This window comes from Callorhinus ursinus, unplaced genomic scaffold (genome assembly GCF_003265705.2).
Source record: "Callorhinus ursinus isolate GAN/ISIS: 27379988/994484 unplaced genomic scaffold, GSC_fseal_2.0 scaffold22, whole genome shotgun sequence".
In the NCBI taxonomy this organism is placed as follows: Eukaryota; Metazoa; Chordata; class Mammalia; order Carnivora; family Otariidae; genus Callorhinus; species Callorhinus ursinus.
In genome coordinates, this window is record NW_027397084.1 from 24008667 (window position 1) to 24036654 (window position 27988).

Here is a 27988-nt window from a genome sequence, read left to right on the forward strand (position 1 = left end):
TAAGTAGTTAAAAGGTATTTCATTGTCTCTCCATAATTCTTTACTTTGTAAAAGTATTTGAAAATTCAATGAATTGACTAAGCAATAATATACCAAGTGCATTATAACTGGAAAATATAAATATACGCATTAACCACCACATATTTTTGCCACACACATTTTTCTTCTTCACAGACCTTGGCCCTGAGTTTGAAATATGCTTATTCTAAGTTTGAATAGTCTTCCAGGTTTATCAAAGGATTCATTCTTACTCATAATCATATAATTGTATTTGAGGGTAAATTGTTCTTATGATCATAGTTGGTTGATTGGTTGTTGGTTGTTTTGACACAGTTTTTTAAAAGCATATCAATGATCATGGTTTAAAATCTAAGATTTCACTTTTCATTTACCAGGGAAGCTATCAGATGTTATTTACCTCCAAATTCAGATTTGCAGGAATGGAATCGGGTTCTGAGGGAAAGGGAAAGTGATTATCTGAAACAATATAATTGACTTTTAGAGAATGAATCTCATTAAAGTATATACCCCTATGAATTCTTGTTACAAACAACAACAACAAAAAACATTAAGTTAAGCAGAAAAACAATTTAATGGAAGAATATTAGGTAGCTCACAGAATTGTTGGAAATGCTAGAGAATGAACTTTGAAAAACAGAAGCCAAGGGAAGCTAATTAGGACCAAAATCGTAGCCAAGTTGTGACCTCAAGAAGAATTGGAAGTTTGTTTATGTGTCTACTGGCAGTGGTGCTTCTGAAAACTGGATTCCAAACACTCCAGATACAAAGTCTGATGGGAATGTCCAACTAATGACCAAGATTAGTCTTGTGCCAGCACTCAGGCTGTCAGGCATCAAAGATGGCAAGTATGTCTGACCTTCTCCGCTTCCACAGTAGAAGATGGGACCATTTCTCTCACCAGATCCACCAAACATATGAAATGGGTTTGATGACTGAATATCAAATATAGAAACATCAGAGATCTACTGTAGTCCCATCTCTTTCCAACATCCACCTATACCACTTGTCCCATATTTACACATTTACATAATACTAACATAATACTCTTAGACCTCATCCACTTTCAAGTCCAGAATCTCCATGTGATGTCCATTCCTCCTCTAATTCTGTAATGATCTTGTCTCAGTAGTATGTAACCCACAGACAAAATTGTTACCTAACCACAACCATGCCTATATACAATAATAGTATAAGATAGGAAAGAAAAGGGAAATTATTAAATATATAAGCATATGTATGTACCATTGAGGAAGAAAATATAACTAGAGCAGGGCTTTGCCAACTTCCTTGCTGAGAATTACCTGAGTTACTTGTTAAAAATACAAATTCCAGAGCCCTATTAGAGATGAACTGAAACAATATCCAGGATAGGGTATGGGGAGCAGCACGCTTTCTCCCAAAGGTCTCTGATTTAAATTTTAAAAAAATTATGCTAAATACAGTCCTCAATTCTGCCACTGGCCATGAGGCTAGATGGTTATGACTTCTCACCACTGCCACTTATTACCTCTTTCCTTTGTGTTCAACCAGTATCTCAGTGGATGAGATTTCTTTACCTAGTGCATGATCCAAGGATCTGAGGCTTGAGTGGTCTTGCCTATATATGGTTGCAGATGTTTGCTTAATTTTTATAATTCAGCATGCTATTGTGAGGAGGTAGGTATTCCAAGAGATAAGATTTCCCAAGCTCTAATCAGACTCCTCTCCCTATTCCCTTTTTCTTCCTTGGTCATTAGGGCCATCACCCCAACTAGTGCCATAACCACTTTTTCTAACTCCTTACCTAGAGGAATGAGCTAAAATGACCAGGTTACAATCCCAACCTCCAATGCAGAGAAAACATTGTATCCCTTTATACCCCACTGTGGGTACAAAAATTGGTACACCAACAGCATCTGGAATTATGGAGATGGATGGCAAGAGCAGTGAGGGTCTTAAGATTTTATCCTACTTGTAAGTTTGCTTGCTACAGTTAAATGGATGCTGACAGGAAACTCCCAGGTACAAAAGACTATTACAGCAAAATAGCCAGAGCATCAGCATATTTGCACTCATTCCTGGGACCCCAATTTCCACAGCGATGCAGAGTGCCAGATGACACCTGGACACACAATGGGTTGCATCACAGGAGAAAATTCCAGGGCCGATGGCCAAGCATTTTTTGAGCAAGCAGCAAACAAGCCAGTCTCTTTTCCCCAAGGGGAACAGCAGTTAAATGGTCGTAATGCTGTATTTAAATGCCTATATGACTAGCTACAGAAATTGCTGAGTTTCAGGAGATGGATAAGCCTTGCCATTGGCATATTCAGCAATGATATGCAGGGATGCCCAGGACCCATGGCAGATTGTCTCTCCCCAAAATGGAAAGCAAAATATATGGACAGTGTATCATGTTACACAATATTAGTCCTTCTACTACTCCTTGGATCCTGTTATTCTGTCTATAGAAGAGATATCACTGAAAATACTGTTAAGTCATTGGGAGCAAATGCCAAGTCCTTTAGGACAGCATCCCAAAGTGTATTTTCTCACCTTGTTCCAAAAGTAAATGTTCAGTAGGGCTGTCCATTATTCTATAAGACCAGTTGCTTCTGGACTGATGGGATATATGATAAGGCTTGTTAATCCCACAAGCATCAGTACTCTACATTTTTCACAGGAAAGTGAGTTTTTTGGTAAGAAGCAATGTATGGGATGCTATATAAGGTGTATGTAGTATAAGGTATTCAGTAAGTCCACAGAAAGAAGGTATAAAAGAAGCATAAGTCAGGGAAACCAATCCAACAAGTTGCTACTTCCTTCATTATAGTAGGATTCCATTGTAATCAAACCTGCCACCCAGGCTATGTAGTCCTATATCAGGGGGACAGGTTGTTCACTGCAAGGAGTGGTGCTAGCCAATCACTCTTGGCAGGGAAAAAGACTTAAAAATCTGTGCATCTCTATGCCACCATGGCTACCTGATAAGTGGGCCCAGCTGTGGTGGGGGAATGAGGCTGACTGATGTCTGTGGAGTGTGTCACTATGGTAGGCAGCCTCTAAAATGATCTTCAGTGATCCCCATCTGCTGGTATTCACCCTTTGTGTCATCCCCTCCCTTTTGAGAGGGTGCTGGATATACTGACTCACTTCTAATAGAATACATCAAAAGAAAGAATACATCACTTCTAATGATAGAATACATCAAAACTTGAAATGAAATTACAAAAATACTGTGGCTTCCACTTTAGCAGTCTCATTCTCTCATTCATTCTGTGGAAAACCAGCTGTCATATTTGAGATGACCTTTGAAGAAGCCCACATAGCAAGAACTGAAAGAGGCCTCCAGTCCAAAAGCCCACACAAAGCATTAAAACCTGCCAATAATGGTACTAGTAAGCTTGGAAGCAGATCCTCCCCTAGTTGTGCCTGCATATGGACTGGAACCTCAGCTAAGAGCTTGACAGCAACCTCCCTTAAGACCTAGAGCCACAGGCACACTGGCTCCAGCATTTCTGACCCACAAAAACTGAGAATAAGTGTTTATTGTTTTAAGGCAAAATTTTGGTTTAATATGTTATGGAGCAATAGATAACACAGTAATCTTATTCTGATTAAGAGCCCTTCTGAAATGGGAGCGGGTTTTTTGGGGGGGGGTGTGGGGAGCAATGAGATCCAAATATTCTTATGTTTTGGGGCAATTTTTAGAGGTCCTATTCCAAAGAACTATTCCAAAACCTTTATAGTCCCAGTCCCTGACCAAGACTTGACTAAACCAGTGCCCATGAAATTATGTAGATCTTTATCTCATGCCACATACCCCTCCCTACAAAGAGTACAGGATAAAGTTCTAGCCTCTGAGAGGAACTCTCTCTGCTGTTCCTTGAGCGTCTCTGTTAAATGGGGCTCTAAATGCCAAGGCAGTCCACTGATAGCTGAGTTAGTATATTGAGCAAAGCCATCCATAATCCGGCTTTGAATTTTTTTCCTCAGTCAACTGGTCACAAGGAACTCATCATTAAACTGTAGATACGAACTAAGGGTCAAAAGTATTTGTGGGAGCTAACTGCTAATGAAAACTGCTTGGGTTTTGGTTCTGGCCCTGTTTTGTATATAATACTTTTAGTAAAAGGACTCCTTATCTAGGAGGATCAGATAACTCCCAGTTCATGATGAGAAACTAGATTGCATAAGCCACCTAATGTCACCTTGTCAGACATTACCAGCGCCGAATAGCCAAGAACTTTTCTGAAAAATAAAAAAAATAAAAATCTAGGGACCTGCACTGTGATTGTAAGGATTTCCACAAGTTACATAAAGCCTCCTGATCTGCCACATATGCTCCAAACGTCATTGGAACTGTTGGAATTTATGGGCCAACTGGCAGAGCTTCCACTGCAACCTGAACCAGATGGCAAGCCTGTCTTGCTCTGCTCTTCACTCAAAACTGTCATCTTTCAGGTCATCTGGTCAATGAGTCAGAACTGACAAATTAGGAGTTCACTGAACAACCAGATATTTAAAAAATAAAAGAGAAGTGAAAAAGGAAAGAAGACTATTATTACACAGGCGAAAGAGTAAAAGGTGTTTCGCCTTTGTGTGCTATAAAAGAGATCTTTCAAGAGACCTCTGCCTCAGATTAAGAGGCATACACGGAATTATTCCCTCATCCAACCTCAGCCGTGATTTGGGATTTTAATCAACACGCGGGTCAGGGTAGTTTGAGTGGTTCTTCGCGAGAAAGCTGACGCCCTCCACGCGCCTTCCTCTCCAGAGAGCCTGGGAAAGGAGAAAGGATTCCGAGGAAGAGCTCCGGAAGCCCCGCCCCGCCCGGCCACGCGCAGGCCCCGCCCCTCCAGACGCAGGCCCCACCTCACGAGAGCTCCGCCCCGCCTGTGGGTTGGGCCCCGGTCGGTGCAGCTGACTCCCCCCTTTCTCCCTGTTGGGCCCACGAGGACGCTGTGGGATTTGGCACCATGTCTGTGTCAAGGCTGGCTCAGTTGCTTGGCTGCGTCCCGGCCACCGCGTGGAGAGCGGCAAGTAAGGCGCCCGGCCCCGGGGCCGAGGTCGCGGGCGGGGTCGCGAGGGCCCGGCGCCGCGAGAAAGTCCTCCCTCGGGGGAAGGCGCGTGTGTCCCGGGCGTCTAAAGGCGCCGGGTGCTGCAGAGCTTCTCTTTTTTGGCTTGGCCACCCACGTCTTGGTCCTGGACAGGTCCCTTCACCATCCCGGATCTCCGGGGTCGGACTAGGGCTAGAAGATCACCCAAGCACTTCCAGCCCGGGCACCTGCTTCCTTCCGGTCACTGGTTAGGAAGGGCAGCGAACGTTCGGGGTTGTTTACTTGGGAGCTCTCAGGGCGCACTACTCTTTGGTGCTCGTGGAAGAAAAAATCCGTGTATGCCTCTTACAGCAAAAAGGATTTGTGGCAGTGTACAGTATTAAAAAATTGGAGAAGTGCAGAGGTGGGTCAAAGTAGCAAATTAGTATAATAAAAATTAGATGAAGTCAAGAATTGTTAATACAAAGAAAGTATGCATGCTTTGAGTAAAAACCAGCGTTTTTTAACCCATTTTTGTTGGCAGATTTTCTCAGTATTTTAGACTTACCCATAAAGTATGCTAAGCATAGTTTTAATTGAGGACATCCCGGAGAAAATGTGTAAGTTGAAAACAGAATTACTGCCCTTCATAGTAATGGGCCCCAGATTTCTATGCAGTTTGTTTTCTGTAATCATTTCTCCCCAAACATATTACTTGTTAATTGTAAACATTTTAAATGGTCCAGGAGTGAATAATTAAGTGAAGGTCTCACTTTATCCCAACTCCAAAGTAATAACTGTACATTTTGTTGTGTGTTCATTCACCATCCCTTTCTCACTTGTGTTAACAACTTACGAAGTATTTGATACCAAAAATGTATGATACACGTGTAAGTTATGAAGCAAATCTTCCTTTTATGAACTCATTTTCCAGTTTAAGAAATAGAATACTTCTGTTACCAAGCAGTTACCGGGTGCTTCTTCCTGATGCAGTTGTAACTTTACATGGTTTGGGTCTTCATAGAAATGGCTTCTTACCGTTTGTTTTTATTTTACTGGCCTTTTTCAACTGGCACTGTATTTTGAGATTCATCTATATTGATGTGTGAGGTTGTAGTTAATCATTCAGTTGTGAGAATATATGGTACAGTTTTTCCATTCTTCCCAGTGGACATTTGGGTAATTCTGGAAACACCAGGATTGGCTGCTGCTTCACATTCTTGTTATGGGTGCTGTAATGCAAGGAGTGGAATTCCTGGAACATATGGTATAGGCCTTTCCAATTTTATAATACGATGCCAAGCTGTTATGAAGGCATTTCCATTCCTCCCAGCAATTACATTCCTACCAGCAGAAACATCAGTTCTTGTTGCTTCACATACTTGTCAACATTGCTAATCATCAGAAAATTTCATTTTTGTCTGAATAAGGTGTTGAAATGGTATGTCATTATGATTTTGCTTCTGGATTTTATATCCACTATCCTAGCTAAATTACTTTCCTGTGTTAACTTCTCTAATTAGAAAAGTTAAACCTCTTTTCAAATATTTATTAGCTTTTTTTGGTGAAATCTCTTCATTTTATTAATGGATTGTTTGTCTTATATTCTTCACATATATTTCAATACTAAGCCTTTTTTAGTTATGTAAGTGGCAAATAGCCCAGTTTGGGGGGTGTTTTTGTCACTCCATGGTGGGTTTTTTTTTTTTTTTTAATACTATATAACAGCAGCAGAATAAAATAACGGATCTGCGTATACAATCACACAGCTTCGAAAGAAGCTATTTTTTAAAGGTGTCTTTTGATGAACACATAATCGTAATTGTCATCATGTCTTGATTCTTTTGTTTATTGTCAGTGCTTTGTGATCTTGTCTCAGGAGGCCTTTCCTACCCTATTCTCCTGTACTTTCTTCACAAAGGTCTATAGTTTTGCTTTTTATATTTAAGCCTTTATTCTACCAGGATTGATTTTTGTGTATGATGTGAGGCAGGAAACCAATTTCATTTATTTTCCACATCAGTAATCTGTTGTCCCAGATCCATATATTGGGCCTTTCCTTCACTGATAACAATGCCAGCTTGTCTTCAGTCAAGTTCACATAAGCATATAGGCATGGGTTTATTTCTTGGCTCCCTTTTCAGTTCCATTGATCTATTTGTCTATTCCTGTGCTGATATCACCTGTCTTAATAACCATACCTTTGTAATAAATTTTTTTTTTCTTTAAGATTTCATTTGTCAGAGAGCAGGCATAAGCAGGGAGAGCGGCAGGCAGAGGGAGAAGCAGGCTCCCCCCTGAGCTTCCCGCTGAGCAAGGAGCCTGATGTGGACTCCATCCCAGGGTCCTGGGATTGTGACCTGAGCCGAAGGCAGATGCTTAACCAACGGAGCCACCCAGGAGTCCCACCTTTGTAATAAATCTTGATATCTAATAGGTTAAATCCTCCCATTTTGTTTTTCAGAAGTGCCTTGGCTATTCTTACATATCTGCTTTCCATATCAAATTCTTAAAAGAAAAAAGTTCCTTTTGGGATTTGATTAACACTGCTTGCTATTTTTTTAAATTGTCATTTTGTGATTGCTGCTTATGCATAGAAACATAGTTTACTTATTTATTGCTTTTGTATCCTATAACCTAGCTAAACTAGTTTATTAGTTTAAATAATTTATTATAGCTAGGTGGGGAGGGTATTTTGGTAGGTAGACGGTCATCTTAACGGCAAGTAATGAAAATCTAGTTTCTCACTTTCTAATATTTATATCTTTTTCTTTTCTCTTGTTTTTCTGTCTTGCTTAGATTTCCAGTAACATGTTGTCTAGAAGTGATGATACCTTGTTTGTAATTTTAAAGGGAATGCATTCGTATTCAAGTGTCACAGCTGTGGATGTGCTTTATCAAGTTAACAGAGTCCTATGCTATGTCTAGAAGGGTTTTTATTGTTGTTTATGTATTTGTCTGTTTTTTAAGATTGAATCTTGAAATTTACTGAATTCATTTTTCTTCGTCTTCTCAGAGTGATTATATCATTTTTCTCCTTTAAATCTGGTGAGTTGGTGAATTGTAGATTTTTCTAATGCTAAATCACTCTAGCATTCCTAGAAAATACTCAAATTCATCATGATGACTATATTTTTAATGTGATGTTGGATTTGGTATGCTAATATTTTGTGTAGAAATTGGCCTGTAGGGGCGCCTGGGTGGCTCAGTTGGTTAAGCGTCTATTTTCGGCTCAGGTCATGATCTCAGGGTCCTGGGATCCAGCCCCTCATCCGGCTCCCTGCTCTGAGGGGAGCCTGCTTCTCCCTCTCCCACTCCCCCTGCTTGTGTTCCCTCTCTCACTGTGTCTCTGTCAAATAAATAAATAAAATCTTTAAAAAACAAAAAAGAAATTGGCCTATAATTATCCTCTTTTGCAGTTTCCTTTTCTGGTTGAAGCTTAAGTTATTCTAGCCTTGTACAGTGAATTTAAGACTCTTACCACCCTTTTCTCTTCTTTGTTATATTTTGTTTAACGAAATTACTCATTCTTTGAGTATTTGGTATAACTCAAGTATAAAACTGTCTACTCTTTGAGGGAAGATTTTAAATTACTGGTTTAATTTCTTTAGCGGTTATTGCATTGTTCATCAGGTTTTCTCTTCAGTCAGCTTTGATAAGTTAAATTTTTCTAGAAAATTGTTAATATTACATGCTTTCAATATATAGACATAAAGTTCCCTTTTTTAAAAAATGTCTGCTCTCATTTATAATTATGTAGTCTCTTCATGTTATTTATTTTGCCTTCTCTTGTTTTTTTCCTTATTAGCCTAATCAAAGACTTCACTTTTAAGGGAACCAACTCTTGCTTTTGTTGATTATCTCACTCGTATGTCTTTTATTTATGTTATCATTTTCTTCTCTATGGTTATTTTCTTTCCATTTTCTGTGTGTGTCTCTCTCTTTAAAACAAAACTAAAAACATGGAAACGTGCATCTCACATACCATAGACTGGGTGGCTTAAACACCAAACATTTATTCCTCACAGTTCCGGAGGCTGGGAAGTCTGAGATCAGGGGGCCAGGACTTCTGGTCTCTGCTGAGAGCCTGCTTCCTGGTTTGCAGATGGCTGCCCTCTGTCTCCTCAGATGGCAGAGAGCAGAAAGCCACAGCAGGCTTTCCTATCTCTTCTTAAAAGGGTACTAATCCCCTTCATGAGGGCTCCACCCTATTACTTCAAAGAAGCCCCACCTCCTAATATCACAACATGATGTCTTAGAATTTCAACATATAAATGGGGGTGGTGAAGGGGACACAAATCTTCAGTTCCTAACACTGGTCTTTTTTTTTTTTTTAAAGAAACATGGTAATTAGTGGAGCTTATACGAACAGCATGTGGCTAGATTTTGTGTTTTGTTTTGTTTTGTTAAGATTTATTTATTTATTTGACAGAGTGAGACACAGCAAGAGAGGGAACACAAGCAGGGGGAGTGGGAGAGGGAGAAGCAGGCTTCCTGCCGAGCAAGGAGCCCGATGTGGGACTCGATGTGGGGCTTGATCCCAGGACCCTGGGACCATGACCTGAGCCAATGGCAGACGCTTAACGACTGAGCCACCCAGGCGCCCCTGGATTTTGTTTGTTTTGTTCTGTTTTTTGGAGTCTGACAGTCTATACCCATTTAACTGGAGAGTTCAGTCCATTTACAACCATAATTATTGACGTAGTTGGCTTTATTTCTACCATCTTTTTACACCTTCTGTTTGTCATACGTGGTTTGAATTAAATATTTTCTTCTTCCATTTTTTTTTTCCTCTGCGGTTTGGAAGATATATGTTATCTTTTATTGGTTACCCTTGAAATCTAAATGCATACTTAAGGAAATCTAAAGTTAACACCTTCTCCTAAACAGTGTAAAGTGTAAAAATGCTTTGAATTCACTCATCCTCTACCTCTGTTGTTCAGCCTTTTAGGTGTGTATATGTGTGTATTCTTGTGTATATGTTGGGATAGGATTGTGGTTTTGATAATCCCACATCGCAGTTACTATTACGGTTTTATACAGTCAATAAAACTTTCATTTTCTCTCTGTTCTTATCTCACACTTTACTTTTGGGATCATTTTCTTAAAGTAAATTGCTTAGAAGTTTCTTTCATGACTTTTGTGATAAAGTTTCTTAGTGTTCTTTTTGATGTAGGTCTTATTTTTAATCTGAAAATCTGGTTTCTTTCACTTTTTGTTTTTGAAAGGTGGTTTTAGTGGGTGTATCATTTTCTCATAGCTCTATCTTCTGGCTTCTATTACGGCTACGGGGAAGTTATGTTACTTACTTATTACTAAAGTTGTTATTACTAATGTTCCTTCATTAGTAATCTGTCTTTTATCTGGCTTCTTCTTGGATCTTCCTTTGATCTGGCTTTCTTGTTGGGGGTTGTTTATTTTACCTTGTGTTCAGATGTACTTTTCCCCCCTGAATTTGGCATTTCTTTGTGCTTCCTCTATCTGCCGATTCCTGTCTGTTGTACTTCTCATGGTCTTTCCACTATCTCCTTGTGGAATTATGATTAAACAAACATTTGTTAGACCTTCTCATTTTATCCTCCATAGTTTGAACTTTCTTTGGTTATTTTCGTCTTTGTCTCTATGCCTTTTCCTGCGTAATTTCTTCAGAACTTAATTCTTGATCACAAATTCTCTTCTCAGCTGTATCTGTTCTGCTATTTAGCCCTTTTATTGAGTTTTAAATTTTAAATTGTTCCATTTCTAAACTTCTTTGTGTTTTAAGTTGGCCTTTCATAGTCTTACTCATTTCTCCTTTTTGGCTTTTTTTTCTTTGAACACATTAAATAGTTATATTCTGATTTCGGTGATTTCAGTGTCAAATCTTTATGGTCTGGTCGTAATGTTGATTTCACTGACTCTTGCTTGTGATGGCTTGTTTCCTCAAATGTTTTCCTGGGATTCTCTCTTGAGACTTAACATGAGACATGAGTTGAGAAGGTATTTCTCCACAGAGGATTTGCTTCTGCTTTTCCCCTGTGTCTGGAGCACTTCACCTTGACTTGGGTCCACTTTATATAAGATGCTCCCCTTGGGCGTTTTTGGACCATACAGATAGTATGTAATCAGGCATAAACATAGGTGTGGTCAGCCAGTAGTTTCAAAATCTCTATAAGGGCTTCTTTTTTTTTTTTCATCTCCACTTAAAACCAAGGTTGAGATGGATAATTTTCCTTCCTTAACTGTTCTCTTCATTAACTGGAAGTTTGCTTCTAGCTCCTTGCTCTTTTGACCAGCGGTATGAACACCACCTGACGATTGTTAAAATGCAGACTCTCAGGTCTCACTCAGGCCTACTCAGAGTCTGCATTTTAACAAGATCCTCCAGGTGTTTTATATGCACATTAAAATCTTCAGGCTCAATTTCTCTTCTGAGTGCTGAGCCTCCCGGAGTCCTGGCCTCTAATAGGCTTTTTGTTTTGCTCAGGCTCAGCAGACTCCTCTCTCTGCTGTTCTGGAAGCTCTGTACCCCAGCTGTAGGTGAGAAAGACACAGGATATGTAATGGTTTAAGTGTTTGGTGACCTCACTGAACAGCTTTGTTAGTTTATCATTTTATACTTTCTTAAAGGCTCTTTGATAAAGAGATTTTTGTATATTTTTTCAACCTTTTTAGATGTTTTATAGCTATAGGTTTTTAGGCATCTCTAATTTATCAAATTGCCAGAAACAGAAGTTCTGAAAAGTTATTTGTTGTTTTGATTTAACGGTCATTCAGTCTTAACTTTGCTTTTATTATTCTTTCAGAAGGTCATCTTCTTGCTTGTAATGTACTTGTAAACAGAATTCTAAATAGGCTTTGGATAAGGCCAAACGACCCCTTGAAGAAGAAGACATGGGCTGTTTGGTGGTGATTTCCTTCTTTCTCAAAGGATGATTTTTGCTCTAAGTTTGTCAGGTATTGCCCGTGCAGTTGAGGTAGTCAGAGCTTGCTGAAGGCCAAAATGTAATACGAACATTAAGACACAGCTAACTTTTGAGCACGGTAAGGGTTCGGGGCTGACCCCCTGCACCATAAAAAATCCATGTATAACTTTTGACTTCTCCAGAACTTAACTCCTGATAGCCTACTATTGAATGGAAACCTTGTGATAACATAAACAGATGATTAACACATATTTTGCATATTATATGTGTTATATGTTGTATTCTTATAGTAAGGTAAGATAAAGAAAATAAATGTTATTAAGAAAATCGTAAGGAAGAGAAAATACATTTACAGTGCTGTACTGTAAAAAATCCATGTATAAGTGGGCCTGTGCAGTTCAGACCTGTGTTGCTCAAGGATCAGCTATAATTACTGTTGCTTAGTACCTACTCTTTGATAGGCAGAATCCACAGGAGTGGCTCTGGGGCTCCCCTTCACCCCTTTGCTAATCCTTACGATCCGACAGACCCTTTTTACCTGCCCTTCAAGCTACCTGTATGTGCCTCCCTGCCACCACCCTGCCAGGTGGCTGTGCACGGACTTGTTTCCAAAACTATAAAGTGTGTGGGTGCCAAAGGGCACAGCGTCCCCTGTCTTGTTTTGTATGGTACAGAAATGAGAGGAATTCTCCTCCTCCCCATTCTGTCACACTGTTACCTGTGTACAGAATTAGTTCTGTTTAGGCCTCCATGGTCTCAGAGTCCTTTGAGAATACTGGTCTTTTAGCTTTTCCTTGTAACCTTTTTTTCTACGATAAAGTTCCTTCAGAAGTACTCAAGGCCAGACCTACGGACTAATTTCTCAAACTGCTCCTTTGCTGCTCCTCTCTCTTTCCCACAGTACACTCATATTCCTATTCTTTTCCAAAAACCCTTTTGCACATTGACTTCTGTGTCCTACCATTAGGCTGAAGTTATTCCATTCAGAGTGTGCACATAGAGACATACACATTACGTCATTCCTCTGAGCTAGCCTGCAAGGTAAGTAGAAGTAACCCCATTCTGGGGGGTATACAGATTCAGTGAGATACAGTAACCTTCTTAGGGTCAGTCATATTGCTAAATGTGGCATTGGAACCCATGTGTGATTCTAGTTCCCTTAGTTTGCAAGTTTTTGTTTTTTTTTTTTACTTGTCCCTCGTATTACCGAAGGAAAGGGCCAAGCTGCTGTAACAGTTCTGCTGACGGGACGGGGAGGACAACTCTGCTTTGACAGAGTTCTTTTCCATCCAAGTCTGTGTTCTTTTCATCCTGTTGGCTCCACCAGGTGTAGGGCAGTGCCGCTGATCAGCCCCACGTACAAGAGTTGAGTTTTACTAGATATTTACAACCTGTGTCTCTTCTGAATGGTTGGACATAGGTTCTGAATGGGCACTGTCTATATCATATAAGTTATTAAATATTTTAAGTGTCACCTTGCCCTGGGTTTCGTCCACATCTGTATGGTTGAAGCTGGTTCACTGCCATGTCTGTATTATAACCCAGGGAAATGGGAAAAGAAATCCAGAGCAATTAGCTTGTTGCAAAAGTGAGGCAACTTAAAATTTGCACACATCACTTCCAGTCACAACCCACTGGTCACCACTTGGACACGTGGCTGCTTGGCTGCAGGGGAGGCTGGGAAATGTCATCTCTAAGCAAGTGGCCTGGTGCTCAGCTTAATAGCAAATGAGGTGGGAGTGGGAATCTAGAACCAAATGGAAGAAGGGAAAAGTGGCTACTTGAGACAGCTTCCACCACATCTACCTAATGTCACTTTTTCAGAAAATCATTTTGTTCAAATTGAACAGAATTACTGTAAATTAAAGACCGTTAGACCTGCCCCATCGGATTGTGAGGTTTAATGAGGTGTCATGTTTTCAGCCCCTAGTACAGAGCCTGGCACATAGCAGACATCTAACACATATATATGCATCATTTAAGAGGCAAGAATTTTAGCTTCAGATTTTGTCTGCATTATAATTGGTAGTTGAGACTATTTTGTGCCATTTTTATGATTTTGTGTAAATGCTTAGGAATTTCTACAGATTTGGACCATACCAAGGTTAATTTTTACACTGAATATCATTTCAAGCTTTGAGTTAGATTTTTTTTTTTTGATTTGCAAAACCAAACCTAAAACAGAAAGTGCTAATTTATTGTATTGAGTCTGAGTGCATAGTAGCAGGTGGCTACTGGTATCTGTTAAATACTTGGCTGATTTTTAGGCTTCAGAGTGAGTTATTTGATGTACAGTAAGACAGATGTCTTAGTAACCAGATGTAGAATCTAGTCATTAGCCGGAATAGATGAAAAATCTGTCCACATTTAGAATCTAATTTGTAACTATTAAAATTCTTTCTGTATATCTATCTATATTAATTATTACTGAATTATCATGACTTAGAAACAACCTTTCATGCTTTATAAATTTGTGATTTGTTGATGGTTAGATAGTTGGGCATTAATGAACAGAAGTTTCTATTGTGGAGGTTGGCTAAACTTCCTAAATTGGGATATATTGATGTCACATTCTAAAGAATCCTATACTTCAGATAAGAAGTGACTAATTAACAAAAATCACATGATTTGGACTGGAAATATCTTTCAATTGAGCATGGTTTGTGTTCGCCAAAATTTTCAATATAATATTTTTTAAATAGTCACAATAAGCCAAGATCAGATTGTTATATGAAATAATATAATCAGAAACTCATATATCTATATTTTCCATTTCTTAAATAAAAATAAATGCTACCTTGTAAGATATTATTGCAGGTTTTTCTCTTTAGCCTTTTAGTGTATGTTTAAATATTATTTTGAGGACATAAGAAAAAATACAATATGTTCTTAGGTATTGAAGTGGGAGTTTGAAGGCAAAATGGTCTGTAGTCTAAATAAGTAAGTAAAAATTTTAAATAAATAACTGTTTTTATTTTAATGTATATAGAAATTTTTATCACAAATATGAAGTATTTTATATAAGTGAGCATGTAGATGGGAGAAAACTATATTAATTCTGTAGATCATTGTCATAGCTTTATTAAAACATTCAGTTATGTATTTATTTTTTTAATCCTCGTGTTTTATGGGCTCTTGGATCTGTGGGGGAATGGTAGTTTGTACTCTAATTGGTCATTCAAACAAGAATTTTGCTGCTCCCTGAGCTATATGCAGTAGATATGCAAATGAACAGCCTGACATACTATTTTGAAATTGTTAATACAGTTTGTATGTAGCGTTAACTTTATGTAATCTTACAAACAAGTCTTACATAAATTCCAAGTTGGCTGTGGAGGGTGTGTATGTATAAAAAGATATATATATATATGTACAAATATTTATGTGCATATATATTTGTGTGTGTATGTATGGGTGTGTGTATAGATACAATTTTTTAAGTAATTTCTGTACCCAACATGGGGCTCAAACTCACAACCCCGAGATCAGTAGTCACAACTGACTGAGCCAGCCAGGCACCCCTATATATAATTTTTTAAAGCAGATGGCAGGGTGATGTAGTGATAGCTGGAATATGAATAAAATACATGTAATAAAAGAAAATTCTAATTATATGTAATGCTACCAGGAGCTTGCAGATAATACTATGATGATAATATTAGATAAAATTTATCGCAGTGGTAAAAGGTTTGCATGAATTGTCTTGTTTAATTTATTTAGTAACTCATGAGATAGGTACTGTTACCTTCAATTTAACAGGGAGGAAACAGAGTTAGAAAGGGTAAGTCACTTGACAAAGGTCAAACAACTGTTAGTTTCCTACTGCTGCTGTAACCAGTTGTCACAAACTTAGTGGGGAGGTGAGAAGTCTGAAATGGGTGAGAAGTCTTTGGACTGAAATCAAAGTGTTAGGGCTGTGTTCTTCCGGATGCTCTAGGGGGAGAATCTCTTTCTTCCCTTTTCCAACTTCTAGAGGCTGCTGAAATTCCTTTCCTCCATCTTCAGAGCCAGCAGCATCCATTAAGGCTGTCTGATGCTGTCATCCCTCTGGTTCTCTCTTCCAATTATCTCTTCCCCTTTTAAGGATTCTTGTGATTACAGTGGATCCACACAGATAGCCCAAGGTAATTGCTCTAGTCTAAGGTCATCTGATTAGCAACCTCAATTCAAACTGCTGCCTAAATTCTCCTTTACCCTGGAGCCTGACCTCTTCACAGGTTCTGGGTATGAGGTTCCGATCATCTTTGGAAGCCATTATTCCGCTTACCACAGTAGTATAACTGGAACTGGTCCTCAACTCTGTATGCCTCTAAAGCCATTCCTTTAGGAAATTCAAAACCCAACCCTGAAGTCATTTTTTTCAGGGTGGTTTTGCACTTATTGAACATGATCTTAATGAGGGTCGGATAACTTTCATAGCAGTTTAGGGAATTTAGCTTTCTCTATATAAACTATGGAGAAAGTGATCTCATTTGTATGTTGTAAATACCCGATACATTTTTTAAAAGTTTAATTGGCAGGAAAAGAGAATCGTGATTAGGATTCAAATATAAGAATACTAAATAACAATCTCTTGTAATTTAAATAATAAATATTGTCCTTAAAACTTTGTACTACTTAGTAACACTTAATCATCTCATTTCTGGTATTTGGGGCATTGCTTCACACAGGAATCAGTATTTTATGTATAAGTTTTTACAATTTTGATAATGGTTAACTAATTTATTTTAAAGCTCTTCTTTTTAAACTGATAATATTGGTTGCCTCTGAGGAAGGGAAGTGCCTGTCTGGAAGATAAAGGGAAGAATTTTCACTGTATGTCCTTTTGTACTTTTTGTACTTTGATAAATGTGAATGTATAAACTAAAAACAAATAAAACTGTTAACTTTTTAAAGTAGGGTAAAAGAACAGCTCCTAATTTTTCACTGTCTCCACTCTCCAGGATCACCCCTTTTATGTCATTCTGTGAGGAAAATTAGTTCTCAAGGAGAAAAATCCAAACCCATCAAACAATCTCTTAAGAAGCCAAAGTTACCAGAAGGTCGTTTTGATGCACCAGAAGATTCTAATTTAGAGAAAGAACCACTGACAAGTGAGTATGGGCTTACCTCACGGATATTACGGGTTTGGTTCCAGACCACTGCAGTAAAACAAATATGGCGGTAAAGTAAGTCAAATAACTGTTTTTGGCTTCCTAGTATGTATAAAAGTTATGTTTACACTATACTGCAGACTGTAAAGTGTGCAATAGCACTGTGTCTAAAAAAACAATATATATACCTTAATTTAAAATACTTTATTGCTAAAAAATACCATCACCTGATCTTTCAGTGAATCATAATGTTTTTCTGATGGAGGGACTTGCCTCAGTGTTAATGGCTGCCAACTGATCAGGGTGGTGCTTGCTATAACAATTTCTCAAATTGGACAACAAAGAAGTTCGCCACATTGATTTATTTCTTTCATGAAAGACTTCTCTGTAGCATGAGATGCTGTTTGGTAGCATTTACCCACAGTAGAACTTTCAAAATTGGGGTCAATCCTCTCAAACCTTGCCACTTCTTTGTCAACTAAGTTTGTGTAATAGTCTACCCTTTGTTGTCGTTTGAACAGTCTTCACAGTATCTTTCACAGGAGTATATTCCATCTCACAAAACCACTCTTTGCTCATCCATAAGAAGCAAGTGCTCATCTGTTGAAGTTCTACCAAGAGATTGCAGTAATTCAGTCACATCTTCAGGCTCCACTTCTAGTTCTAGTTCTCTTGCTGTGCCCACATCTGCAGTTAACTTCCTCCACTGAAGTCTTGAACTCCTCAAAGTCATCCCTGAGGGTTAGAATCAACTTCTTCCAAATTCCTTTTAATGTTGATATTTTGACCTCTTCCCATGAATCATACAAGTTCTTCATGGCATCAAAATGGTGAATCCTTTCCAGAAGGTTTTCAACTTACTTTGTCTGAATCATCAGAGGAATCATTACCTATGGCAGCGACAGCCTTATAAAATGTACTTCTTAAATAAGACTTGAAATTAGAATGACTCCTTGATCCACGGGCTGCAGCATGGATGTGTTAGCAGGCATGAAAACATTAACCTCATTGAACATTTCCATCAGAGCTCTTGGGGGACCAGGTGCATTGTCAATGAGCAGTCATATTTTGAAAGGAATCTTTTTTTCTGAGCAGTAGGTCTCATCAGTGGGCTTAAAATACTCAGTAAACTATGCTGTGAACACATGTGCTGTCATCCAGGCTTTGTTGTTCCATTTATGGAGCACAGGCAGGGTAGATTTAGGATAATTTTTAAGTGTCCTAGGATTTAGGGAATGGTAAATGAACACCGGCTTCAACTTAAAGTCACCAGCTGCATTAGCCCCTAATAGGAGAGTGAGCCTGTTCTTTGAAGCATTGTAGCCAGGCATTGACTTCTACTCCCAGCTATGAAAGTCCTTTTTCCAATAGAAGGCTGTTCCATCCACATGGAAAAACCTGTTGCTCAATGTAGCCACCTTCATTATTTATCTCAGCTAGATCGGGATAACTTGCTGCAGCTTCTATATTAGCCCCTGTTGCTTCACCTTGTGCTCTTTGATGTTATGGTGATGTCTTCTTTCTCCATATAAGCAATAAAGCTGTTTGCTTTCTTATGGTTTGTGCGTTCACTGAAGTAGCACTTTTCATTTCCTTCAAAAACTTTTCCTTTGCCTGCACAATTTGGCTAACTGGTTGTCGCAAGAGGCCTAGCTTTGACCTATCTCGGTTTTCAGTGTGCCTTCCACATTAAGCTTAATCATGTCTAGCTTTTGATTTAAAGTGAGAAACATGTGACTCTTCCTTTCACTTGAACACTTAGAGGCCATTGTAGTGGTATTAATTGGCCTAATTTCAGTATTGTTTTGTCCCAGGGAGTAGAGAGGTCCAAAAGGGGGAAAGACAAGGGAACAACTGTTTAGTGGAGCGGTCTGAGCACATGCAACATTAATCAGTTGACTGTTTTATATGGGTATGTTTCCTGATGCTCCAAAACAATTACAATAGTAATATCAAAGATCACTGATCATAGAGCACCATAATAAATGTAATAATAATGAAAAAGTTTGAAATATTATGAGAATTAACTAAAACATGACACAGAAACACAAAGTGAGCAAATGCTATTTGGAAAAATGGCACCAATAGACTTGCTCATAGTAGGGATGCCACAATTTGTAAAAAAAAAAAAAAAAAAAAAAAATGCAATATCTGTGAAGCATAATAAAATAAAGCTTCTCTTAATTTTTGAAGTGTCAAAGAAAGTATTTTAGTTATTGAGAAAAAAGAATGAAAGAAACATGTTGTTTATAATTCTTTATCAACAACACACTGACCATCACTTTGGGTAGGTTTAGAAAAAATAATTTCCAAACCCCTCACAATGATTGACTGTGTTTGTTTTATTTACTATACCCCATTATTCACATGACAAAGTATATGAATTGAGACCTGTTTCGATGCAAATAAGTTGAAAACCACTTGAGCAGACTTAAACAAAAGGTAGTGCAGGTTGTTACTGGGCTACAAGGTACACAGGTGGGGTACCCCAGGGCAATGATGCTTCTGGGCCTTGGAAAAAAATGGATCTTGGGAGTAAACACTATGTGGAAACCAGGACATTCTTCCTCCTTCTCTTGTCTCTGTTCTTCTCTTCATTCTTTTCTGTCATCAGACTCCCTTCTAAGTCCACTGGGTGGAAGGAACTGCTCCTTGCTGCTACTCAGGTCAGTAGAGCAACTAGACTGAAAATACAATTGTTTAGTTCTAATTCCAAATTTCTCTCTCTTTTTTTTTTTTTAAGGATTTTATTTATTTATTTGACAGAGACAGCGAGAGCAGGAACACAAGCAGGGGGAGTGGGAGAGGGAGAAGTAGGCCTCTCGCGGAGCATGGAGCCCGATGTGGGACTCGATCCCAGGACCCTGAGACCATGACCTGAGCCGAAGGCAGACGCCTAACAACTGAGCCACCCAGGCGCCCTCTTTTTTTTTTTATTTTTAAGATTTATTTATATGAGAGAGTGAGAGCACACCGGGTGGGGGTGAGGGAGAGGAAGTGAATCTTGAACAAATTCCCTGCTGAGTGTGGAGCCTGAGGCGGGGCTAGATTCCAGGACCCTGAGATCACAACCTGAGCCAAAACCAAAAGTTGGTCACTCAACCAACTGAGCCACCCAGACGCCCCTAATTCCAAATTTCTTAAGAAGAGAGCTCATTGGCCAAGCTTAGATCAGGTGTCTATAGCTAAATCAATCTGAGTGGCCAGTGGGGTGGGTCACAGGTGAAGGTGGTTATTCTCACCATAGCCATGTGGTTGGAGAAAGAGAAGGGGAAGTTTGGAGAAAGAAGAGGTTTTTGGAGGGTGGTGGGATAATAGACTAAACATTGTTTTGTATTTAGTACATACAAAATTTGGTTCATGTCTTAAAGCTCTGTTTTTTAAAGTGCTACTTTATTTTCATTCTATACTCTTTTGTACCTTTGAATTGTGGAACATGTGCAAGTATTAGCTATTCAAAAAATATGATTTTAGATAGTGTAAATGTAAACATACCAGTCTGAAACTTTGGCATGCCACCCCTGCTTGTCTCCTGAGAGTTAACCCATCCATGTAGTGAAGCATCCTAGGCAAGAAGATATCAACAGAGGATACAGGGACCTGTATCTGGAGCTCTTTAGAATATAAAAGCTTTTCTTTTTGTTCATTCAGTTAAATATTTCAGTTTATAGCACTATTAATCCCAGTCTAATAACCAGATCAGTCAGTCAGCCAAAATGATGGAGACTTTTAAAAAGCATAACCTAAAGGTAAAATTCTTCTTTCATAGTTTTAGCCAAGCACAAAAATCTAAGAGGAAATTTTTCATTAAAACATCATACACAAAAGTAGCAATCCCAGAAGTAAACCCTCACATATATGCTCAATTGGCTTTTGAGAAGGTTGCCAAGATCATTCAGTGAGGGAAAAGACAGTCTTTTCTATACGTGGTGCTGGGAAAACTGGATATCCACATGCAAAAGAATGAAATTGGACCCTTACACCATAAATAAAAATTAACTCTAAATATGTCAAAAACCTAAAATTAAGAGATAAAACTATAAAATTCTTTGATGAAAACACTGGGAAAAATCTTCATGATATTGATTTTGACAGCCGTTTCATGGTTGTGACACCAAAAGCATAGACGGCAAACACAAAAGTATATAAATTGGACATTATCAAAATTAATAAATTTTGGACATCAAAGGACATTATCAAGGAAGTGAAAAGAAAACCTACGGAATGGTGGAAAATATTTGTAGATCATACACCTGACAAAGAATATCAAGAGTGTGTAGAAAACTCCTACAACCCCACAAAAACAACTCAATTCAAAAATGGACAAATGACTTGAATATACATTTCTCCAAAGATACACAAATGACTAACAAGCACTTGAGAAGGTGCTTAACATCACATTCCTTACAAATCAAAACCACAGTGAGACACCACTTCACACAAACTAGGATGGCTACAATTTAAGAAAAACTGGAAAATAAGTGGCGGCAACAATGTGGAGAAATTGGGACCATCCTGTGTTTCTGGTGGGAATGTAAAATGATGCAACTACTCTGGGAAACAATTTGGCAATTTCTCAAAAAAGTGAGATATAGAACCCAGCAATTCTACTCCTAGGTATATATCCAAAAAAATTGAAAGCAGGACCTTGAGCAGATATCTGTATACCTGTGTTCATAGCAGCTTTATTCATAGTAGCCAAAAGAAACAACTCAGATGTCCATCAATAGATAAATGGATAAACAAAATGTGGTATGTGGAATACTACTCAGTCATAAAAAGGAATGGCATTTTGATTGTGCTACAATGTAGATGAACCTTGAAAACATTATGCTTAGTGAAATGAGCTAGACATGGACAAATATGATTCCACTTAAATTATGTACCTAGAGTAGGCAAATTCATAGAGACAAGGTAGAATATAGGTTATCAAAGTCTTGAGGGAGGGGGGGAAAAGGAAAGTTTTTGTTTAATGGGTACAGAGTTTATATTGAGGATGATGAAAAACTTTTGGGTATAGATAGTGTAATGGTTACAGACCACTGAGAATGTAGTTAATGCCACTGAATTGTATACTTACAAATGGTTAAAATGATAAATGTTATATATATTTAATACAATAAAAAAGAAAAAAGTACATTTCAAAAGGTAATCATCTGTTTGATACAATGCTAGGTATTCATCTTAACTTTTGAATCACTGAAATTTATGTTGAACATACCATCTCTTAGAAGCTGGTCTAGTAAACATCACCAAACCCAGCAAATGCTTTTCAATCCTCATTTTATAGGAACTGTCTATAAGCTTTGGCATTGTTAACCATTGCTTCTGGAAATCTCCTGTCTTGGTTTTGGTTATGCGTTGTCCAGTTCCTCCTCCTATTCCTTGAACCATTTCTTCCTGAACTCTTTTTTAAGCTCTTCTACCTCTGCCCAAAAGCAGAGGTTCAGAAATCTGGGGATAATTCTTCACTCCTGCTTCTTCCTGTGTCCTGGCTCCTAGTGTTATTGATACCACCTCCTTAACATTTGTCAACTCATCTCCTCTTATCCATCCTACCAGTAAAGCCCAAATTCAAGCATCTATGGTTCTTTTGGTCTGTCTGCCTTGTTTCCTTCCTTCTAGGCTTGTCTCCCTGCCTCTGGTACATATGTCATTCTAAGAAAAGTGTATAGGTTGTCCCTTTGCAGAGAGTAGACTTCGTTATTAAGATAATAAAGGAAGATTGTTTGCAGCTGAGCACCCTGTCTGATGCAAGGATGAATAAGGAAAATGAGATACAAAAATAACTGAAGGGGCGCCTGGGTGGCTCAGTCGGTTAAGCGTCTGCCTTCGGCTCAGGTCATGATCCCAGGGTCCTGGGATCGAGCCCTGCGTTGGGCTCCCTGCTCAGCGGGGAGTCTGCTTCTCCCTCTCCCTCTTCCCTACCACTCCCCTGCTTGTGAGCACTCTTTCTCTCTCTCTGTCAAATAAATAAAATTAAAAAAAAAAATAACTGTGAATAGGACGTTGTGTGATAACTGGCATAAGAGATATGCAAAAAAAGTTCAGAAGAAAAATAGAGAAAAGAGATAACATTTGAGCTGGGGTTTAAAGACACAATAAAATCATAAGTAGTTAAGGAATGGTGGGGAGAGGGGCGCCTGGGTGGCTCAGTCGTTAAGCGTCTGCCTTCAGCTCAGGTCATGATCCCAGGGTCCTGGGATCGAGCCCCACATCGGGCTCCCTGCTCAGTGGGGAGCCTGCTTCTCCCTCTCCCACTCCCCCTGCTTGTGTTCGCTCTCTCGCTGTCTCTCTTTGTCAAATAAATAAATAAATATATCTTTAAAAAACAAAAAAGGCATGGTGGGGAGATGTTTCAAAAAAGAGAAAGGTGTGGTCAGAGAGAAAGAGGCTGGGGAACATGATACCTGTGAGACACGGCCAATGGGCCTGCTTGGCTGCAGCATAGAGTGTACATAGTGGATTAATAGAATCTAAAGCCAGAGAGGTAGATATGGCTCAAATCTGGGAGGGCCTGAAGGATCAGATTATAGCATATGGGCTTTCTGCAGTAGACAGTGAGGAAAGCTCTGAATGCTTTTGAAGGCAGATTATTTTAATCAGCTTTACTATAGTATAATCTGCATATAATACAATTCACCCATTTTAAGTAAACAGTTCCATGAATTTTAACAATGTTTATAGTCATGTAACCAACACAAAGTATACAACAGTTCCATCCCACAAGGAGCCCCTAGTGCCTCTATAATTAGTCTCACTTCCCCAACCCCTAGCAACTATGAATCTGTTCTCCGTCACTATAATTTTGCCTTTCCTAGGATTTTATATAAATGAAATCATACAGTACATAGTCTTTTGTGTCTGGTGTCTGGCTTCTTTCACTTAATGTAATGTGGAGGAGGGATTCTGTTTTAGAAAGATGAATTCATCCTTCTGTGCAGATTAGGCTGAAGTCATGAGAGTCAGAAAACGGAAGAGTTAGAAAACTCTTACATTATTAGTCTAGAATGTGACTCAGCATAACTCAGGGTGGCACTAGCGAGAGTAAAAAGTTTCAGAAAACTGCAGGTTATAATGAGGGTGAAAATTAGGTTAAAGAAACATGAGGGAAAAGCCTCCGTAGAAGCTTCCAGTCAGAAAGAAGAAAGCTCAAGAGTTTGGGACTTAGAGAAGGAACATATTCAGGAGATAATGAAATCGAAGCAGATGGTGCAAGTGGACGTGAAGACCACTAGGAAAGAGGACCAAGGTCCTCTGTGTCCTCGGTATGTGAGGTTACTAACGTGGGTGTTCATAGGAAGGGTGATGGGGAGAGGTGAAGCTGCGAACCAAGTTCTGATCCTATCCAGGAAGGCAGAAGAGTCTTTATTACCAGACTGGAGAAAAGCACTGGACAAGTGAATGGTGTGGAATTCAAAAGAGGAAAGGCTTGTAGAGGTTTGGTGGGAGAATGAGAAGCTGGAAGTAGGAGTGAGGCACAGGGATATCGTGACCCTCTCTTCCCTAGTGCTGGGGACTGAATTGTGTCTCCCTGAAATCCATATTTGAAGCCCTAACCCCCAAAGTGGTGGTATTTGGAGATGGGGCCTTTGAGAGATAATTAGGTTTATCATTATCTCTCAAAGGCCCCATCTCCAGATGGGGCCCCGTGATGGAATTAGTGCCCTAATATTAAGTGACACTAGAGAGCTGGCCGTCTTGCTCTCCCTGCCGTGTGAGGACACAGGGAGAAGGGGCCATCTGCAAGCCAGGAAGAGAGTCTTCACCAGACCCAGCCACGCTGGCACCCTGATCTCAGACTCGTAGCCTCCAGAAGTGTAAGAAAGTTAATTTCTGTTGTTGAAGCCACTCAGTCTGTGGTAGTTTGTTATGGTGGCCCAAGTTGACTAAGACACTCAGTGAGCCCCAGAAATAACGGGAGACAGAAGAGCTTCCCTTAGAGGCTTTCAGAGGAAGTCCAAGGATGGAGTTCTTTAGAAAACAGAATGATAAGTGGGGAAGAGTTTATTCACAGTAGGGAAAAAATTTTTAAAAATAGATAAATATTTGAAAATTTTCAAGGTAAATTCTCTCTTTTCTTTTTCCTAGGGAGGGACTACATGATTTTGGTGATGTTCATTTAGCTTTGTAAAGAGACACAGGAGAAGAATTGGGGTTCCTTCTAATAGGTGATTCGTCTCCTGCTCTTCCCATATACAGAGCAGTAGTTTATGGGCTAAGTATAAGACTGCAACCAGAATGTCTGAATTCAAACTCAGTTTTACCACAGTAGTAGCAGTGTAACCAGGAGCACCTTTCTGAACCTCTTTGTACCTCATTTTCCTCGTCTCTAACATGGAGACAATAATTGTTCCTGTCCCATAGGATTATCATGAGGACAAAACAAGTTACTATGAATAAAGCACTCAAAAGTGGGCCTGACTCAAGATGGATGGTCTTATTATGAACACACAGTATTAATAGTAACATCTGTTATGTCCATAAATGGCAGTATCAGCTAACCATTTACTGAAGCCAAAACCCTATGAAGAAGGGCAAGAGTCCTCTTAGCTAAAATTAATTGATCGTTCTTATGTACCCAGCACTGAGCTAGATCCTTTACATGCATTTCTTCGTTTAATTCTCAACAGACTAAATCAGGTACGATTGTTGTACCCATTTTACTGATAAGAAAACTAAGAAATTGAGCCAAAGTAATCTTGTTTCAAGACCTTTCAAACCTTACGGATTTGTACTCTGTATTCCCTGCATTTCTTTCCTTCTCTTACAATCCATCAGCATATATGCAGCTAACTCCCCACACTGGGACCTGAGAACATTCCAGGAATTCTAAGTAATTAATTTGGTAATAAAGTTCATTGAATATGACAATTGTATCCTGAAGTGATTTCTCAAACTTGGGAAAAAGAACCACATTTACAGTTCATTTAAAAGGCTGCGTAGTAATAACCTAGTCAGTGGTATGTACTGTAACCCTGTCTTCAGGATTGGCCATAATGCCTTTCTCGTCCCTATTGACTACTGTTTTTGCATCTTCTGTCTTTCTTTAGAATTTCCAGATGACATTAATCCTGTTACCAAAGAAAGAGGTGGACCCAGAGGCCCAGAACCTACCCGATATGGAGATTGGGAACGAAAAGGACGCTGTATTGATTTTTAAGACACATATTATTAACTTCAGTATCTTTTTCTGAATATGTACATCTGAATTTATTTCCAGTTGTTTTCTTTCTGTATATCCTTTAAGTCATTTAATTTCTATAATGTGTTTAAAAACATAAATAATGCCTGAAAGAAAATATGCTGCTATAAATTAAGGGGAAATAGTTGTACATTAGCACATTAATTTAATTTAAATATATTGGAGTATATAAATGGCAATTAGAGCGCAAACTCATTTCATCACATTTCAGTTTATGTTAATCAGCTGCTTATAAAATGCAAATGTAAATACAAGTTTTAATGATTTTTATTGCCGCATGCTAGGTAATAGTGACTTTTTAAATGTGAGTTAAGTAACACATTATAGTTTGATAAGGCCACAGTAACAACAGAAAATCTAACTCCAGAGCCAGTTTACTTGGGTTCAAATCCTGGCTCTGCTACTTATTAGCCATGTGATCTTGGATAAGTTATTTAACTTCTCCACATCTCAGTTATCTTCATGCATAAATTGGAGTTAATGCTAGTTCTACCCTATCAGATAGTGAGAAGATATTTAAGTAAGTACATGTAAACCACTTGGAGCAGTGCATAGCACATAGCTCTCAGTGTGTTAGCTATCCTTCGATCTTAAATGTATTTTTCCAAGACTCTGGCTTTCTGTGGAGAAATATTAAGAAACCAAGTTTGAAATACTTGAACTGAAATTGTTTTATATGAATGTAACATTAAAAAATCATTAGTTGGAAAATTAGTGATTTTTTGCATGGATTAACTGAGCTGAAATATATACCAGTTTGTTAAACATGAAATTTAGATACAGAGGGTCAATATGAGGAAAGCAGGGGATGAAATGGGCCAGCTTAGTTTTGATGACTCAGAAGCTCTTATATTGTGGCCCTTGGATAACTGGGTCAGGAAAAGGCATGTGCAGTTTACAGATGTGGAATGAAGGGAGGGTGGAGACTGCTCGGCTCGCTGAGGCGTCCTATGCTGTCCTCTGGCCTTACTCAGTCCCAGAGATTGGACCTTCAGCCCCCAGGCTACACTTAAATTACTTAGAAAGAAAGGGTTTGCAGGGTCTGTAGAAGACAATGCAGGGAGCTGATAATGCTGTAATACGACTTATAAGAGCAATATTATTTGAGAAGATAATAGGAGATTTATACAAGAGAATAAACTTTCCTAAAAGTGTATTCTCCTCAGAAACTAAGTAGTGTAGTAATTGGGCCTTGTCATTCAGTCTTGGTATCGGTTCTCTCTCTCCCAGTCAACATTTGTTCTTCTAATGGCCGTTACTGTGTATTCCGTTGAGCAATAACCACATTCCTTTAAAAATATTCTGTAGGGGCGCCTGGGTGGCACAGTCAGTTAAGCGTCTGCCTTCAGCTCAGGTCATGATCCCAGGGTCCTGGGATTGGGCCCTGCGTCGGGCTCCCTGCTCTACAGGAGGCCTGCTTCTCCCTCTCACACTCCCCCTGCTTGTGTTCCCTCTCTAGCTGTCTCTCTCTCTCTCTGTGTCAAATAAATAAATAAAATCTAAAAAAAAAAAAAATTCTGTAATTTAGTCATCCTTCAATTAGCCCACATTAGTGTAAGTTTTTATTAGGTTAACATTCCAGGAGTACTATGTCAAATTATTTTGTATAGTTTTGCCTGTGTTTGTGGTATGTGATACAGGAGAGATAACTTAGATACTTCAAAAATGAATATAAAATATGTAACAACCAAAGACTTCCAAAAGATGTAGCACTGGAACTGCATCACTCACATCTCGTCCTATGGGAAG

General features: G+C 38.9%; 1 protein-coding gene across 1 annotated transcript; it reads left to right on the forward strand.

Moving 5' to 3' along the window:
- The first annotated feature begins 4894 nt into the window (after nt 1–4894).
- Nucleotides 4895–27754, forward strand: SDHAF4 (succinate dehydrogenase complex assembly factor 4). Its single transcript, XM_025890790.2, has 3 exons — nt 4895–5040; nt 16885–17034; nt 26088–27754. The coding sequence occupies exons 1-3, from the start codon at nt 4977–4979 to the stop codon at nt 26195–26197; spliced, it is 324 nt and encodes a 107-aa protein (XP_025746575.1). The 5' UTR covers nt 4895–4976; the 3' UTR covers nt 26198–27754.
- Nucleotides 27755–27988: the final 234 nt, after the last annotated feature.

Coding starts and splice junctions, on each gene's coding strand:
- SDHAF4 (XM_025890790.2), top strand. CDS start 4,977: ATGTCTGTGTCAAGGCTGGCTCAGTTGCTTGGCTGCGTCCCGGCCACC. Junction 5,041..16,884: donor CACCGCGTGGAGAGCGGCAA/GTAAGGCGCCCG, acceptor TCCACTCTCCAG/GATCACCCCTTTTATGTCAT. Junction 17,035..26,087: donor AGAGAAAGAACCACTGACAA/GTGAGTATGGGC, acceptor GTCTTTCTTTAG/AATTTCCAGATGACATTAAT.